This window comes from Mustela nivalis (assembly GCF_964662115.1).
Source record: "Mustela nivalis genome assembly, chromosome: 12".
In the NCBI taxonomy this organism is placed as follows: Eukaryota; Metazoa; Chordata; class Mammalia; order Carnivora; family Mustelidae; genus Mustela; species Mustela nivalis.
In genome coordinates, this window is record NC_139031.1 from 65,959,059 (window position 1) to 65,975,355 (window position 16,297).

Here is a 16,297-nt window from a genome sequence, read left to right on the forward strand (position 1 = left end):
AGGAAAGGGTTCCAGAAGCCCTGTGGGGAGCGCTCTACTTCAAGGCACCAGATTTCACTTTGGCTATTATGTGCTTGGAACCCAAACTGAAAAGCTCTGTAGCTCGCACCAACCAAACTGCACAAATACATATATTCACTGTAAACCAAGCAAGGCATGCAAATCATTTTTCATTCTCGCGCTTCTGTTCAGTGTTTACTACATAACAACCATGAACCCGGAACTCTCCCACTCTCTTCACCACACCAAACAATAAAATATCACAAAGTAAAAAGAGAATTTGCTTGGCTATACCGATAATGCTCTTTTCCACGAAGGCAACCTCCTCTTATCGGAAGCACGCACCTCTCCCTCTTCTGCTTACGTGGGATTTCTTGTTTCTCGGGGGAGCATTTTATCAGCTTCAATTTCTCTTAGAGTATTATTTGACTGACTGGGATGTGCATGTGAATTTTCCACCCGATGTTTTCCGGTAGGCACAAAGAAACATAGAGATTTTAACTGGTTTTAAATTTTAAATGGTAAGAAACTCTAATGTGTTTTCATCTGAATGGCAAAGTCAATCATGGATCAGCCAAGTGTTTCTATAAGGTGCCATATTTTTGGCTGTGTGAGCTGTGAGTGCTCTGTCACAGCTTCTCGACCCTTCGATTACAGCAAGAAAGGAGCCACACAGACTACAGACACCAACGACTAGGTGTGGTTGTGTCCCAAAACACTTGATTTTGAGGAACAGGTGCTGCTGTTTGCTGACTCCTGAAAATTATGCCTCTTAATGTTCACACTGTTCTTACTGATTAAATTCAGAAAAGTTTCTAGTACGTTACAAAGTTGAGAGTTGAGGCCTTTTCATCCTTAATTTATCTTCCCTTGTAAATATGTCTTTTCCTCCTTCATACAGTTTTGACAAAAATGTCACCTAAGTAATCCATTTTAAAGTTCACGGGTCCTTTGGAGGCGTACCATTGGGCTCCCTGTCCAGAGCTTTTAAAATCTGTGCCAAAGGAGTCTTAAGACTTTCACAGTGTGTCATTATGCTTATGTCCTGGGAAGATCTGTTATGGTAAGATATAAAATGAACCAGAAGGATGTGACACTGGCAATTTCTCCCAGAGATCATATGGAAAGCAAACAAAAGACAGAGTTTACCTTCAGACTGATGTGTAGCGAGGGGAGTCTGGGTCTCCTTGGAGTAGGACACGACTTCCCTGGGCAGGAAATCCACTTGGGTAACCTTTGACACACCCAGCCTGTGCAGTCTTCGCCTGTGAGTGACAAAGGACAAAAGCTCAGGGAGGAAGACATTCCTTGCAGAAGAGCGATCAGTAATAACAAACAGGACCAACACAAATCTCAGCCTGCAAGTTCTCAATGCAAGTGGCTGGGCCATAAATCAGAACAGGCCTCGGGATGGCATCTGGGGCATGTGGCTTCTTGCCCCACTTTGGTCCTACTTTGTTGGTGATGTCAGGTAGGTCCCTCATGTTGACCTTCACTCTATCTTGGTCTAGCTCAGAGAAGACCCCTTCCATTTGGAGCACATTTGATTTTGCCTGATTTAAATTTATAAAGGGAATTTTCATTGGTAATAGGAAATCTTAGCCTGTTATATGCCATGGACAAAGGAAAAATAATGACTGTCAAGTCAGAAGAAAAGAAAGATGATTTCTGAGTGGAGTAGCATGTTTGCCATGAGAGTAACGAGGGGATCATGCAAGGGGGAGTGGGGCACTTCTCCGTTCTCTAAGATAGAGATAACAGCGACCAGCATGCGAATTTGCTTAAAGATATCGCCATAGCATAGGGGGCGAAGAGGGCGCTGGGCTCAGAGTGATAAAGGTTTGGCTTGAAATTCCCCAACCACTCTGTGACCATGTGAAAACTCATTTCTGAATATTTATGTCACACTTCAGGTCTTTAACATCTGCAGTATCATCTGTCCTTGTGACACCTCTGTGAGGCGGAGGGAAAGATGTTATCACCATTTCCATTACAGATGAGGAAAGGCAAGTGCTGTGTAAGAGACAAGTGCAAGTACATGCAACTCACAAATCGTAGAACCGAGGCCAAAACACTGCTGGCCTGAGTCCTGCTCCAGTGCCCTTCCCACCAAGCCAACTCTTCCCTAGGGTTCTTAATGGTGAATTCTGAGCTACTGCAAAAATCTAAAGTGCCTCCCGAGTCACCCAGGAAACCTCCAAATCATGGAGGCAGCAGAGTCTGGTGGCTAAGCATATGGACTCTAGCCCCCTGCTTCCAAGCTGTGTGTGATCTTGAACAAGACACCTAACTGCTCTGTGCCTCAGTTTTGTCATCTATAAAATGGAGAGATTACTAGTACTTGCTATTGGGATTGTATCTGCACTACATGCATAGAATGCATGTACTACATATATATTATGTACACATATGTGCATAATTTACACATATAACTTAAAACAATTTCTGGAACATTAGTTTTCACCAATAGATTTAGTACAAGCATGCGACATATTCTACCATGTTTCTTAAAAATTTCTGGACATAGAGTATGTACGAGTGTCTCTGTGGGAAAAGAGTGAAGGTGAAAAACACACAATTCATCAGTTTCTAGAGGGAATCCCAACTACAATCCCTAGCTTTCTAGGACCCATCTCTAGTTATATTATTGTTTCTAATTATTACTAGCAGATGGCACAGACTCATTGTATATTTGATGCTAGTAGTAATAACAACATGAAAGATCACGCACATCACAGCTAGAAACGTCCATGTACGATTTCCCAAGCATTCTAGGCAAACAAAATTTTCTTCTTTTCTGTGAGTCACTCACACAACCGAGGGCTAAGATGTGCCCAGAGCAGACCAAACAGACACAGGTTTAGACACCAAGCTTGCTTGGCCCCCTCTGAAGTCTCAACAAGCTCCACACAGGCCTGGGCCTCACGGGCCTCATTCACTCCAAAGTCTGGGCCCCCAAAGAGGGTCACGCTGGGTTCCTGAGGTTGCCCTCTAGGCAACCTCCTCACATAGAATTAGCAGAAAATAAACAGATATTCTAGAAACGAAGTTGCCAAACAAAGTAAAAGTCTCAAGGTTTCAAAGTAGGAAATTCAGGTTTTAGTTGAACATCAGAGAAGAACACTTTCTTTGCTGAAATGGGTCTTTCTTGAAGCAATTGGAAAACAAAGCATGAGTAGACACCAAACAATTGGATGGGTGGGGTGCTGCCTTTCCTGCTGTTTCATAGCCCAGAGCAGCCTCCTGAAGGCCCGCGAGGACAGGCTGCCTCACTCAAGGAAGGAGATGGCAGAGAGACATGTGCACATATCCCACACAGGTGTACTGAGAAAATAGAACAGCTAAAGGAAACGATGTATACCGTTTCCGTTCTTTTACAAAAGGATTTTACTTATGAGAAGGGAGGGTTCAGAGGAGGAGGGAGAGGATCTCCAGCAGACTCCATGCTGAGCGCAGAGCCCCATGCGGGGCTCCATTCCACAACCCCAAGGTCATGACCTGAGCCGAAACCAAGAGTCAGACCCTTAACTCACTGAGCCCCCCAGGTGCCCCACTGATCCCACCATTTCCATCGGGGTCACCGCTGGTATGAAGAGATCACCCCGGATCCTAGACTTCTATGGGCATCTGTGCAAGGCACTAGAAGTTACCCACACCTGCAGGCAGGGATTCCAGGGCTTCTAACTAACAGGAGGGAAGCCGTAGGCCTATCTTGTTGGATAACCAGCAGCAGGCACTGGAAATAGGCAGCAGACATGTAACTTGATAATCCACCACGGCAAATCAAAAGCAACTGGTTAGACAGTACAGCATAAGGGTTAAGTCATGTACTCATTGAGAAACGAATTTCAGTTCAAATCTGTGCTTGGCCACTTACCAGCTAAACGGCCAATGCAAGCTTTGGAAGGCAGCTATGCTCACCACTATACCACCAACGCCCGCTCCAATGCAAGCTTTGGACAAGTGACAAACTTGTTGAGCCTCAAGCTTCTTATCTATAAAATGGGTATATATCACTGAGTGGCTGTGAAGAGTGAATGAAGCTAAAACTTGTCGAAGCACTTACTTTTGAGCCTGGCACATAGTAAGCAGCTCCTGGCTTAAGTGTCTCTACTCTCAATTTATCTTTTTGGTTGATTATCATAATGCTTACATTTGTTTTAAAAAATCAGAGAAGGCAGATTTATTAATGCTCTAAGTAAAAGACTTTTTAAGATAGAAGCTTTGGGGGGCGTCTGGGTGGCTCAGTGGATTAAGCCTCTGCCTTCAGCTCAGGTCATGATCTCAAGGTCTTGGGATTGAGCCCCATGCCTGGCTCTTTGCTCAGCAGGGAGTCTGCTTCCCTCTCTGCCTACTTGTGATCTCTTTCTCTCTCTCTCTGTGTCCAAAAAAAAAAAAAAAAAAAGCTTTGGAGTTTTCCTCTGTCAATGAGACCTAAGAATCACACTACTAATTTCTTTGTATGGGCACATGTGTAGTTTTTGCTGGTTGGAAGCGTATTTTCTTTTCCTTTAACTGAAAGCACTTTTACTGTGAAACTTCTTTGCTTTCAAAACTTATCTTGTATAAGTGAGCTTTTCTTACTAAACAAAATATTTTATTTTCTCAATAGTTATTGAAAAGTTTCAACCAGTCCCTCACTGACCCTGTGTTTGACAGCTCAGGGTCCCAACTCCACCCAAGCCATCAAAAAGAACTAAAAGCCTAGTTGTGATCACGTGATCCTCCCAATGTGTCCATCAGTGGATACATCGATAATAAACTTGTGGATGATTTGGTCTCAAATTTTAAAGCAATCCCTTATAACACTACTTGCAGTAATCTTGACAGATTACTGTATCTTTCCATGCAGTCTCTGCATTGATTAAGCTGCCTTTGTAACAGATGCTTTTATTCTTTGTGGCTATTTTGCTGTTGCTTTAGTAACTATGTAGTTATAATGCATATAAAGAATTTTCATGTATATATATCTTATTTTATTCTCATTATAATTTTACATCATATTCCAATTTTACACCTGAGAAAATTGAGGTTCAGTGAGTGAAGTAATTTGCTCAAAATAACAAAAGTAGTAAGTGACCAACTCAGGCCTTGGCTCCATCAGACTCCAAGTCCAAGGATTATGTTCTTAGAAACTGTTCTCTGTTGACCTTGTTCTCCTCTTTTTCCTTGTGCCTGACGAGCATCGCCTTAGTGAGGTGCATTCTTAAAACCTAACAGAGTGGAGGCCCAAGCACCTGTGTTCATTTCATAAGCATGAAAGAGGATTCCTGAGTTGTGTTTGCCTGGTGAGAACCATGCAGTTGTTCCCAGTCCTAGCTGGTTCAGAAAGGCTGGCCAGGAGGTGGCACCCTTCCACAGCAAAGACCTTCCTCTTCAGTATGCTCTCTGAGTCCTCAATTCTGAGTCTGCCCTGGATACATCTTAGGGCCTGTACGTCAGGGGATCCAGAATCCATCCACTTGTACAACCCTGTGATCTAGGACTTCCTCAATTTCCCCTTTTGCATAAAAATATTTCTACAATTTTATCAGCTGACAAGATTGTTCTAAACTATGTTTAAGAGATAAAGTAGTCAGTAGTTATTTTCTCTAAAAGTCTGAACTTTGAGGGTGCCTGGGTGGCTCAGTCATTAAGTCTGCCTTTGACTTAGGTCATGATCCCAGGGTCCTGGGATTGAGCCCCACATCAGGCTCCCTGCTCAGCAGGAAGCCTGCTTTTCCCTCTCCCACACCCCCTGCTTGTGTTCCCTCTCTTGCTGTATCTCTGTCAAATAAATAAATAAAATCTTTTTTAAAAAAGTATGAACTTTGAGCATCATATTTATTTTTAGTCAAGACTTACCAGTTCATAATTCTTTTATACAAGGATGCAAATTAAACTGCTTAGCAAAAGAGGGGGAAGAAAATACCCACTGTACCACTCATGCTACTTTGATTCCTTTTCCGTCTAAGTAGGCTATCAATTCCATACTGACTCTTTGGTCCTGACTCTGGGATAGCTCTCCTGCCCACCCAGCACCCCTCCTGCAGAGCTCCTCATCTTACCACTGTGGGGCAGCTATGTCCACCACAGCCCCTTTCTGGCCAGGGCGGTCACCTCTTCCCATGTCTCACAAGGATGCAAACTTACTCATTCCTTATTGATTCAGCTCTGCATCTTGGTCCTCAGTTCAGTTTCAGGTACAGAGCAGGCACTAAATAAATGTGTGAGGAAGGGAGATAAGACTAGAAGAAGGAAAAGGAAGAAGGCATCATACAGTACGTACCTTGAGCCTCTAACTGTTAAATGCCATGGCAGATGTGGCGTATTATTAAATGATACCCTATATTTTTCACCTCAATAATTTATTCCAAAATAAGAGGTTTTAATAGAACTTTAAATGTACTGAATTAAACATGTATCATATTCTAAATTGCCATAAGAAAGCAATTCAATGTCACTTAAGAAGTACAATAAGGCCTCTTATATTTGGATTCACCATGACCACGTCTAAGAAATCTAGAGAGAACCTGGATGGGAGAAGTCCCAGAGCAGTGGATCCCAAAGTGTGGTCCCTGACCAGCAGCCGCAGCACCGCATGGGAACAGGTTAGAATGCAAATTCACAGGCCCCACCTGAACTCCGCAGAACAGAATCTCTGGGATCAGGGTCCAGTGATTCTGATGCTCACTAAAGCCTGAGTACCACTGAGTTAGAAATACTGGGCAACGTGTGGGAACAGAGACTGCACTACTTAGCCAGATTGACCTGGGGCTCCCCAACCCATAGCCAAATCCTAGCGGCTAAGGCCTTAGTCTAATTGAAAAGGGAGGATGCCCCCGCATCGTACCGCTGCACCGTCTCCACTGAACTCATAAAGGAACCCGACGATATCAGAGAACGGGCTTCAGACAGACAAAGCTTTAAGTGAGATGGCTGCCGTAAGAACTTCACAGATACCGTCAGCTAATTCTTAAAGGTCTGTTTATATCAGTGCATGATTCATTTTGTAATTCATCATCAATATTAGGAAGTAAAGCTGCAAGACAGAGCATGACAGGAGTAAGATTTTTCTTTCCACTAATGTCACAATGCAAATGCCTGTACGAAGACACAGAAAAGCCAGAGTAAAAGTATATTTCAGGGGCCTAAGCAGGTCTACAAAGTTACAAATTGTGAATCACAAAGGGCTCTTAATCATAATCTTGGAATAGTAGTCTCAGAGTGTCCGGTGGCTGCACATCATACAGCTAGATGAGAGACCGATTCGATCCAGCGGCAGGAGAGGAGTGACCGTGGATAAGGTAGCAGTCGGGAGCCTAAGCTGGTAAAAAGCCAGTTTGTGGCCTCAAAAGCCAGGAAACCAAAAAGGGTCACTGCAATAATGGGAAGTCTGGAGCAGGGAAGAGACTTGGACTCATGCAGGTCAAATCAGGAGCAGATCTTCTCAGAGACAAGGAGTTATTGAGCCAGATGCCAGAGTGGGTCAGGGCTAAGGAATAAAGGAATGTCTTCACTGGACCCACACTCAGTCCTGCTGGGTTTTGTTCTTGCTTATTTGCATGTGAGTATTTCATCCCATGATACATTAATGGTGTTGCCAAAGAATTTTTCTAGTGCTGCTTCTAAAATTCTTCGAGGTTTCTCTCAAAGAAGATTCCTTAAGATGGCAAGAATGGTAATGGTTCCATTTTCTTCCTTGTCCAAACAGCTTACGTGGGTATGTACAGTGTCTTTGACAACTGGCAAAGGAACTGCTTCAGCCACCAACATTATCAGCAACCACAAACAATTTTGGAAGCATGGCAATATGCCAGATTCTAACATTACAGGCAGAAAAAAGAAGTTGAACATATACATCAAAAGGCAAATAGGAATGAAAGGTAGAAAATAATAAGAGTCATTATGAGTAATTCATACAATAAGTGGGACAGGGTAGTGTAAAGGGCAGATTACTATGTGTTTCAATAAATGAAGGAAGTTTCACTGCGATTGAAAGGTCTGATGTGAGTCTTGAAGGACAGTCAGGAGCTGGTCCAGTGCAAAGACTTGGTGACCAAATTCACATTTTGTACCGGAGAGACTAGGTTTTCAGAAGAGAAGTTTTAAACTGAAGAGCAATAGGTCAATTTTAGGGAGGTATATTGAGACCAGACTCTTAGAGCTTAAAATCTTCAGTTAAAGAACTTGAACTTCATGCTGTGGATAATAGGAAATTACTGACAGTCACTGTTAATAGAAACTGACAGCTGCAAAGGAATATTAGTATATCAACCACATGAAGAATGGTGTCTAAATCTCTCTAACAAGTGAGGAACCAGAGACTATGTGTGGGACCTTAGAAGCTGAGTATACAGGAACTGACAAAGGATCTACAAACAAAGGGTGGATGGATTCAGTAACCAGAGAATCCAGGCAAGCATTAATTCATAGGAGGCAAACAGAGACATGGTTACTGGATTTGCAACTGATGGTCTAACAAATGTAGACTTGATCCAAGGTGGTGATGGCCCTGGGAACAGAAAGGACATCCTGTAGTTTGGTGACTCTGGAAAAGGATAAAGAGTAGATCTTAGCAGTTTATGAAGGGTGCAGGAAAAGGAATCGATTGGTGATTCTTTCAAGCCCTCATGCATTAAGGGAGGAAAAGTGAGTGGTGTGACTATAAGACACAGGGGAATCCAGAGAAAGACAGGCTTTGGGGTTAAAGATGAGTACCTCACTGGATGAGACTGTGGTGAAGGGTTCTCCAATTCTATGTGATCTAAGACAAGACAGAAAATATGGCCATTGGAGCCACCCAATGAGAGCCCGTATGAGAAAATGCTGCATCCATAGAAGGAGTAGAGGGAGCCAAGGGCACAAAAACTCATGCAATATGGAAGAGGTTGAAACAACAGTAAAGGTTAATTTGTTCTCCAAACACCACACTGTCGCACGGTTAGGTGTCAAGGTGTGACATCTCGAGGACTGATACCTACGGTTGGGAAGGGGACACCACATAGTGGAAAGGTGACAATGGGGCATCACCCAATGGAAGTGAACCTGGCCTTGCAGCTTCTCCCCACACTCTGTTTATCACCTGGGTTCCGAGTGGGTGTTTTCCCCCAAGGACTGGGAAGCAACCTGAGGGCTGATCTTCTCTGATTACTTCAAAAAAGAGGAGTTTCCATTTTCTGTGTTCGCATTTTAAAAAATCATCTGAGGAGGTATTTATTTCGTTTCTATGATATTTACTTCTTACTGTGCAGAGATATTAGTTTGGCAGCTGAAGTATTTTTCCTGAACAGAAGCAAATGTCAAGTCTGGCTCAGTCAACAGGCACAGCCAAAGAGTTTGCCTTGAATTTCATACCACGAGTAAATCCTGCAAATTTCCGGGAGGAGAGAGAAGTCAGAATGGTCCTGGTTATAGTCTGAGCTTGTCTGGACCAGGAAGCTGAAAGCTTAGAATTATAAGGACAGAAGGCACAGAAGTGTGTTTTCTCTAATATTACGTAAAAAGTTAAATAATGATAAAATCTTGATAGAAAAGGCCTTTTATTGATTCCATATTCATGAGCAGGCCGCTGTTGCAATATCAAGCTATAAAATTATACAATACTTTAAGTCCCTTAGTACCAAAGTATAAGCACACACTCTTGCCAACTGGCTATATTCACTTTTCTGAAGTGGAATAAAAAAAGAATATAGTTTTATGAAAACCCTGCTGCTACTGTGAAACAGAAACTATCCTCTAACTGCTAACTCAAGGTTCTTGAGAACATAGAACAAAGTCTGGCAGATAGCAGGCAGCTTCCCAAGAAAGGTTTGAGGACTGGCTAAACGAGTCGCATAGGAAGGAAGGAAGTAAAGCACTTCTCCCGCTCTTGTGATGAAATTGTAACTGGGTCTGTTAAATCGAATTTATTAAGGTTTTTCATGGATCAAAATTTATTCTCTATTTAGAGATTCTGAAATACTTTTTACCATTACCCTTTGATACACACACACACGCACATTATAAGCTACTGTTCTATCTCTCCATTTCTGTAGAAAGTGTGATTGGGTGTTATTAAAAAGGCAGAAACTACGATGTGGAGGAAATATAATTGTGAGGGGTCAATAAAATCAGAAGGCACCAAACAGTCCTGTATGTTATTGGGTTTAAGTTTTGAGTGAAGGGCCACAAATACCATTTGCTCATTGATGTCTATTCATCATGGAGCATCTTTGCTTCTGTCCTAGCCCCACACCCTTTATGCTGACTCAGCACATCTCCTTAAAGATTGACAATCTCACGGTGCCATTTGTACTTAAGTTTTCCTCATAAAACAACAGAAATATTTGAGATATAATCCCTTTTTCAAATTTCTCTATTGGAACCCCAAATTTCACTTCCCAGCCTATTCAGACTTTTTTTTTCTCCTATTCTGTGACCTTTTACTCTTTTTATCCTCTCATTTCATTCTCTATTTCTATCATCTTCAATTCACTTGATTTATCACAATAGCCTAAGAGAGTAAAGCATTTTGGGTGCTGTCATAAGTATTTGCCTGGTTAAAAGCAAATCAAACAAACAAACAAAAAAATCAAAAAGCAAAAGAATAAAAAAACACCAGAGTCAAACTTACATTCTCATTTTATTCATAATTTTCTTGAGGCTTTTTTTTCTGAATGCCTTATCATCTCTCTTATCTCTCTACATTGCCATTTGCTTACTGATCTAGTAAACATACAAGATATTATACAAATCAGAATCAAGTGACACAATATTTGTGCTTTTAGTGAAGTTGGAGTAATAGAAACCAGATTTACTCTCCACCTGAAACAACCAAAAAAGAGGGGGCAGCAATTTAAATGAAACAACAGTTTGTAAGATACTGGAGGTCAGGCAACAAAGAAATGTGATGTACAAGAGAGGGGAAACAGAAGATGATTCTGGTAAATGCCCAGCTTACTGCATTGAGAGAATTCTCAGGCCATGATGCAGGGAAGAAATCCACATGAAATCTACCAGGCTCCCTAGGTTCAGGAGATGGAGCAGAGAGTCTAGGGAGACCAAAGAGGCTAGAATTGACAGGACAAAATAATAGAAAGTTAAACTGCACAAAGAGAAAACTCCGAAGATCTTCTTAGGGTTGCCTTTGAGGGATTCAGCTTAGTACTGACTCAGTGCAAGTGTGTGAGGAAACTATCTGAGGCCAAGGAAAAAACTATCTGAAAAAATCAAAGGTAAGAGTTCTGGGCACTCACACAGGAACAGGATTATTACCTGTTCCCTCCCACTCGGCTAGAAAACAAGATTTAGGGGCCATTGTGTAGAACCTGCATTAAGTGTCTTGCCTCAACAGCAGGAACTAATTAGCCCTAGACTGAGCCCTGCTCCAGTCCCAACTAACAAATCTTGAAGGAAAGACTTTAATGGATCAAACCATTGTCAAGTGAATTAATTGTACCTCAGAACAAATCTCAAGAAGATTTATAGAAATTCAAATACATTCAATACCTAACAATATTCACAATGTCTGACATCAACCAAAGATAAACAGACCTGCAAAGAAGCAGGGGAAAAAATGACTATAATGAAAAGATATAAGTCAGTCAACTGAAACTGACCCAGAACTAATACAAATGATGGGCTAACAAGCAAGGCTATCAAAGCAGTTACTAAAACTGTATTTCAAGTATTAAAAAGTTAAGTAGAAACATGTAAGTTTTTCTTTAAAAATCCCAAATTGAACTTCTAGAGTTGAAAATCACAATGTATGAAATTAAAAATTCACTGAATAGTTTTGATGGAATACTAAATATTGCAAAACAGAAGAGTAGTGAACACACACACACAAAACAAGGGAAACTATCCAAAATAAAACACAGATAGAAAAGAAAAATAAGTACAGAGTAATCTAACTGTGGGAAAATTTCAAGTTCTGTAATATACATGTGATTTGAGTTCCCAGAAGAGCAGCAGGAAGAGAAAAAAAATTTTGAATATTTGACCATCTAATGGTCGGGTTTTTCTAGATTTGTTGAAAACTGTACACCAAATGATCCAAAGAATCTCAGTAATATAAAGTAAGTCTGAACAAATTAAAAGGACACCAGTAATACAAAATATGTTCTCAGGGCACCTGGTGGCTCAGTAGGTTAAGAAGCTGACTCTTGATTTTTGCTCAGGTCACACTCTCAGGACCGTGAGATCCAGCCCTATGTCAGGCTCTGGGTTCAGCACAGAGTCTGCCTCTCTCCTTCTCTCACTCTCCCTACCCCTCTCCTGCCTCCTCTCTCAAATAAGTAAACAAATAACTCTTTTTAAAAATATGTTCTCTAACCACAGTTAAATTGAATTAATCAGTAACAGAAAGATCTATAGAAAGTCCCCAAATAGGTGGAAACTAAATAACGTACTTTTAAATAACTCATCAGTTGAAGACAAAATAAAAAGGAAAACTGGAAAGTATTTTGAACTAAATTAAAATGACAAAAATATACCAAAATTTGCAAGATGCCACTAAGTAGTACTTATGAGTAATTTTTTAGCCCTACCCACCTATATTAGAAATGAAGAAAGATCTCAAGTCAATGACCTCTGCTTCCACTTTAAGAAACTTAAGAAGGAAAACCATATTAAATATAAAGTAAGCAGAAGAAATAATATCAGAATAGGAATCAGTGAAATAGAAAATAGAAAAATAGAGAAAATCAATGAAACCAAATGCTGGTCCTTTAAGATCAATAAAATTGATAAATCTCTACCATACCAGAAAAAAGGACATAAGATAAAATTTGCCAATATCAAGAATGAGAGAGGTGACAATATCTATAGATTCAGCAGATATTTAAAAGATAATAAAGGAATACAAACACAGTTTTAGGTCAATAATTTTGCCAATGGAGATAAAACGGACATATTACTTCAAAGACACAAACTGCCAAAGCTCACTCAGAAAACTACAGATCACTTCAATAGGTCCATACTATTAAAGTTACTGAATTTGTATTTTTAAATTTCCCCCCACGATAAAACCCCAAACTCAAATGCTTTCATAAGAAATTGTATTCCACCATCTATTTAAGAAATCCCTGAATATTGAAATTATGTCACCAAAAGCATGATCCATAAAAGAACGGATTTGTAAATTGGAATTTGTCAAAATTAAACAGGTTTGTTTTCTTAGAGACACAGTTAAGAGAATGAAAAAGATAAGCCACAAATGCAGAGAAATATTTACAAACTATTTATCAGATAAAGGTTTGTATCCCAAAGTATGTAAAGAAGTGATGTATTGTATATTGGTTAATTGAATTTAAATGAAGAAAAAATAAATTAAAAAATATATAAGAAACTCCCAAAATTCTAAAATGAGAAAACAAATAAACAATAAGGGCAAAAGATTTAAGCAGACATTTCATCAGAGAAGATATTCAAGTGGCAAAGAAACACATAAAGAGATATTCAACACTATTAGTCACTGGGGAAATGCAAATTAAAACCACAATGAGATACTACTACACTCCTTTAATAGTGGTTAACAAAACAATAATTAAAAAAAAAATCCAAATCAAGTGTCATCAAGAATGGGGAGGGACTGAGGATCTCATGCGCTGCTGGTAAGAATGTATAGCACTAAAACCACTCTGAAAATACCTTGACCATCTCTTAAGTTAAATGTACATCCACTGTATGATTCAGCCATTCAATCTGGTGATATTTGCCCAAAAGAATGGAAAGTGTATGTCTATAAAATGACTTGTACATGAAGGTTCATCCGTTTTACTTGTAATGGCCAGAAAACCTGGCAACAACCCAAACACATATCAAAAAGTGGCTGGATGGGGTGCCTGGGTGGCTCAGTGGGTTAAGCCACTGCCTTCGGCTCAGGTCATGATTTCAGGGTCCTGGGATCGAGTCCCGCATCGGGCTCTCTGCTCAGCAGAGGGCCTGCTTCCCTTCCTCTTTCTTTGCCTGCCTCTCTGCCTACTTGTGATCTCTCTTTGTCAAATAAATAAATAAAATCTTAAAAAAAAAAAAAAAAAGTGTCCGGATGAACAAACTGGCCTGTCCATATGATGGACCACTCAGCAGAACAGGCATGAACTACTGATACACACCTCACATGAATGAACCTCAAAATAGCTATTGAGTGACAGAAGTCAGTCAGAAGCATACCCACCACATGGTTTCATTTATTCTATATTCCAGGAAATGTAAATGAAAGTATAGTGACAGAAAGCAGATCAGCTGTTTTGGGGGATGGGGAGAAGCAGTGTGAGGATAACAAAGGGGTATGTGGAAACTTATAGGGATAATGCATATGTTTATTATCTTGGTCATGGTGATGGTTTCATAGATGTGCATACATGTTACTTCAACTTGAATACTTTAAATGTGTGTGGTTATTTTTTGGTCAATTATACTACAATAAAGCTGTTTTTTTAAATGTCTACTATATTTAAATTATAAGAGCAATCTGGTGACAGATGAAGCTCTGGGCTATGATCAACCCCATGCCAAGGATCAAGAAGAGGAAACAAAATTATCTCTAGAAAAATCTTGTTGCCTGAAGTATAGCTTATCCAACTGTGTATGAGGGGAAGGCTGCCCTGCACATAAGGACTATCAGAAATGGGAAATTTTCATTGATCGGTATTTAAAATTGTAATCTGACTAAAATAATCTCCTCTCTGCATGTTCCTTACAAGTTCTCCACCATTGACCAGTCCGTGGTTGAGAAAATCTCATCTCTCCTTTCTCTTTGACTCTCTGGGCCTGATCTTAAGTAAAATGTGGCAGGCAAGGTGGGAGCCACAGATATGCCATCTCCCCAGAATAAGTCACAAGTTTTAATCTGCATAGTCAACTGAATTTTTGCTTGGAAAACACATCTAAATGGGAAAGTTCCCAACTGTTCCACATCAGCAAGTGTAATTTAGCAAGGCCACAATCTGTCTAAAAATCTGTTAAGTGCATAGGCTAGAGTCTCTGCCAGTTCCAGCATCCATTTTTTAAAAACACAATGAAATACTGAAGGACTGCACTCTGAAATTCCTCTGAATTGTAACACACTGTATGTTCATATTCCTTTGCTTGATTTAAGCCATATTTCTTGGTTATTCAAATAATAAAAATTGAAACATGATATACAATGACCTCCAAGAACTAAATAGCCAAGAATTTAGTGATGTTGGAAGAGTGCTCTCAGTTACCTGAAGCGTTAGAGCATTTCCTTGGTTTAGCAGTGTTGTGAGTCTGCTGAGAACTCTCGCATACACAAAGGGCCAGGGACAGATGACATTTAGTCCTCCAACCTCGTGTCTACCTATAGTAGGCATGGACACTGATAGAAACCCACAGATAATGTGCCCAGGAATCTCGGGAATTCAAAATAAATGATAACTAAATAAACAAATAAAGACCCACTTTGAGATGCATTGGCTTAAATATAGAAAGAAGAAAAATGATACTCTTGTAAAACACTGTAATAAAATGTGCTCGTCACATTCGGAGGTACCCGGTGGCATACTGGCAAATGTCTCTTAACGGCTGCGAAAACAAGGGAGTGTGCCCCTGGTTTGTGACATTTGCCAGTTGTTACGGTGTAACTACTCCTACCATGGCTGATTTCAAGTGGATTTCACTGAATGCAAAGTTGGGAAGAGACACAAACGAACCGGATCTCCTGAACTTGAGCATGAGCTGGTACAAATGCCCAATTGCAAAGGTATTATGCACCCCGACAGCTAACTTCCATCTTACAAGAGAAGTAAACTCCTTTTCTAAGACAGACTTTTGTGTTTTATTCTTTGGGGAAAAATTTTCCATTCTGGAGCTATCTTTTAACCTGGGACGGTATATTTCCTTCAGGGGGAAAAAAATCTTTATAATATAGAAGACCTCATCCATCATAGAATATTTGCAACTTCTTAATACTGAGAAATGCAACAAATCTGCTTTTTCTTTAAACAGGAACCTTTACGTGTTCAAACTTATTTAAAATTAAATGCTTATTGTGAGTCCCCCAAAAAAGTGAAAAGAAAACGAAACAAACAAAGACAGGACATTTTAATACCAATTTTAAACAAAAATTAACCCAAGGCAACTTGTTAGTAGAGGGGAAGGATGATTAGGATCTAGTCAAGTGTAGCTCCCACCACAGAACGCACATGCCCCAGCTTGAAGCCGAGGTGTGGGTGTATGTTTGTATCTTGGTTTCAGGGAAGTAACATTTTGCGATAATAGGAATTTAGAAGGAGAAATCAAAAGCCACTTTTTGTGGTGTTTTCCACAAAGAGAGACTTTCTTCAAGGTTTCACATTATACGGAAACTAATGGA

The 16,297-nt window shown here is 40.3% G+C and overlaps 1 protein-coding gene across 4 annotated transcripts in view; it reads right to left on the minus strand.

The window, feature by feature from the left end:
- The window catches only part of DYNC1I1 (dynein cytoplasmic 1 intermediate chain 1), a 297,026-nt gene that overhangs the window by 223,573 nt on the left and 57,156 nt on the right, over positions 1-16,297 (minus strand). For all 4 annotated transcript variants that reach the window (XM_082693604.1, XM_082693605.1, XM_082693603.1 and 1 more), the window contains one exon: positions 1,150-1,265. In XM_082693604.1, the coding sequence (XP_082549730.1) occupies positions 1,150-1,265 (116 nt within the window). The remainder of the gene's footprint in view (positions 1-1,149; positions 1,266-16,297) is intronic.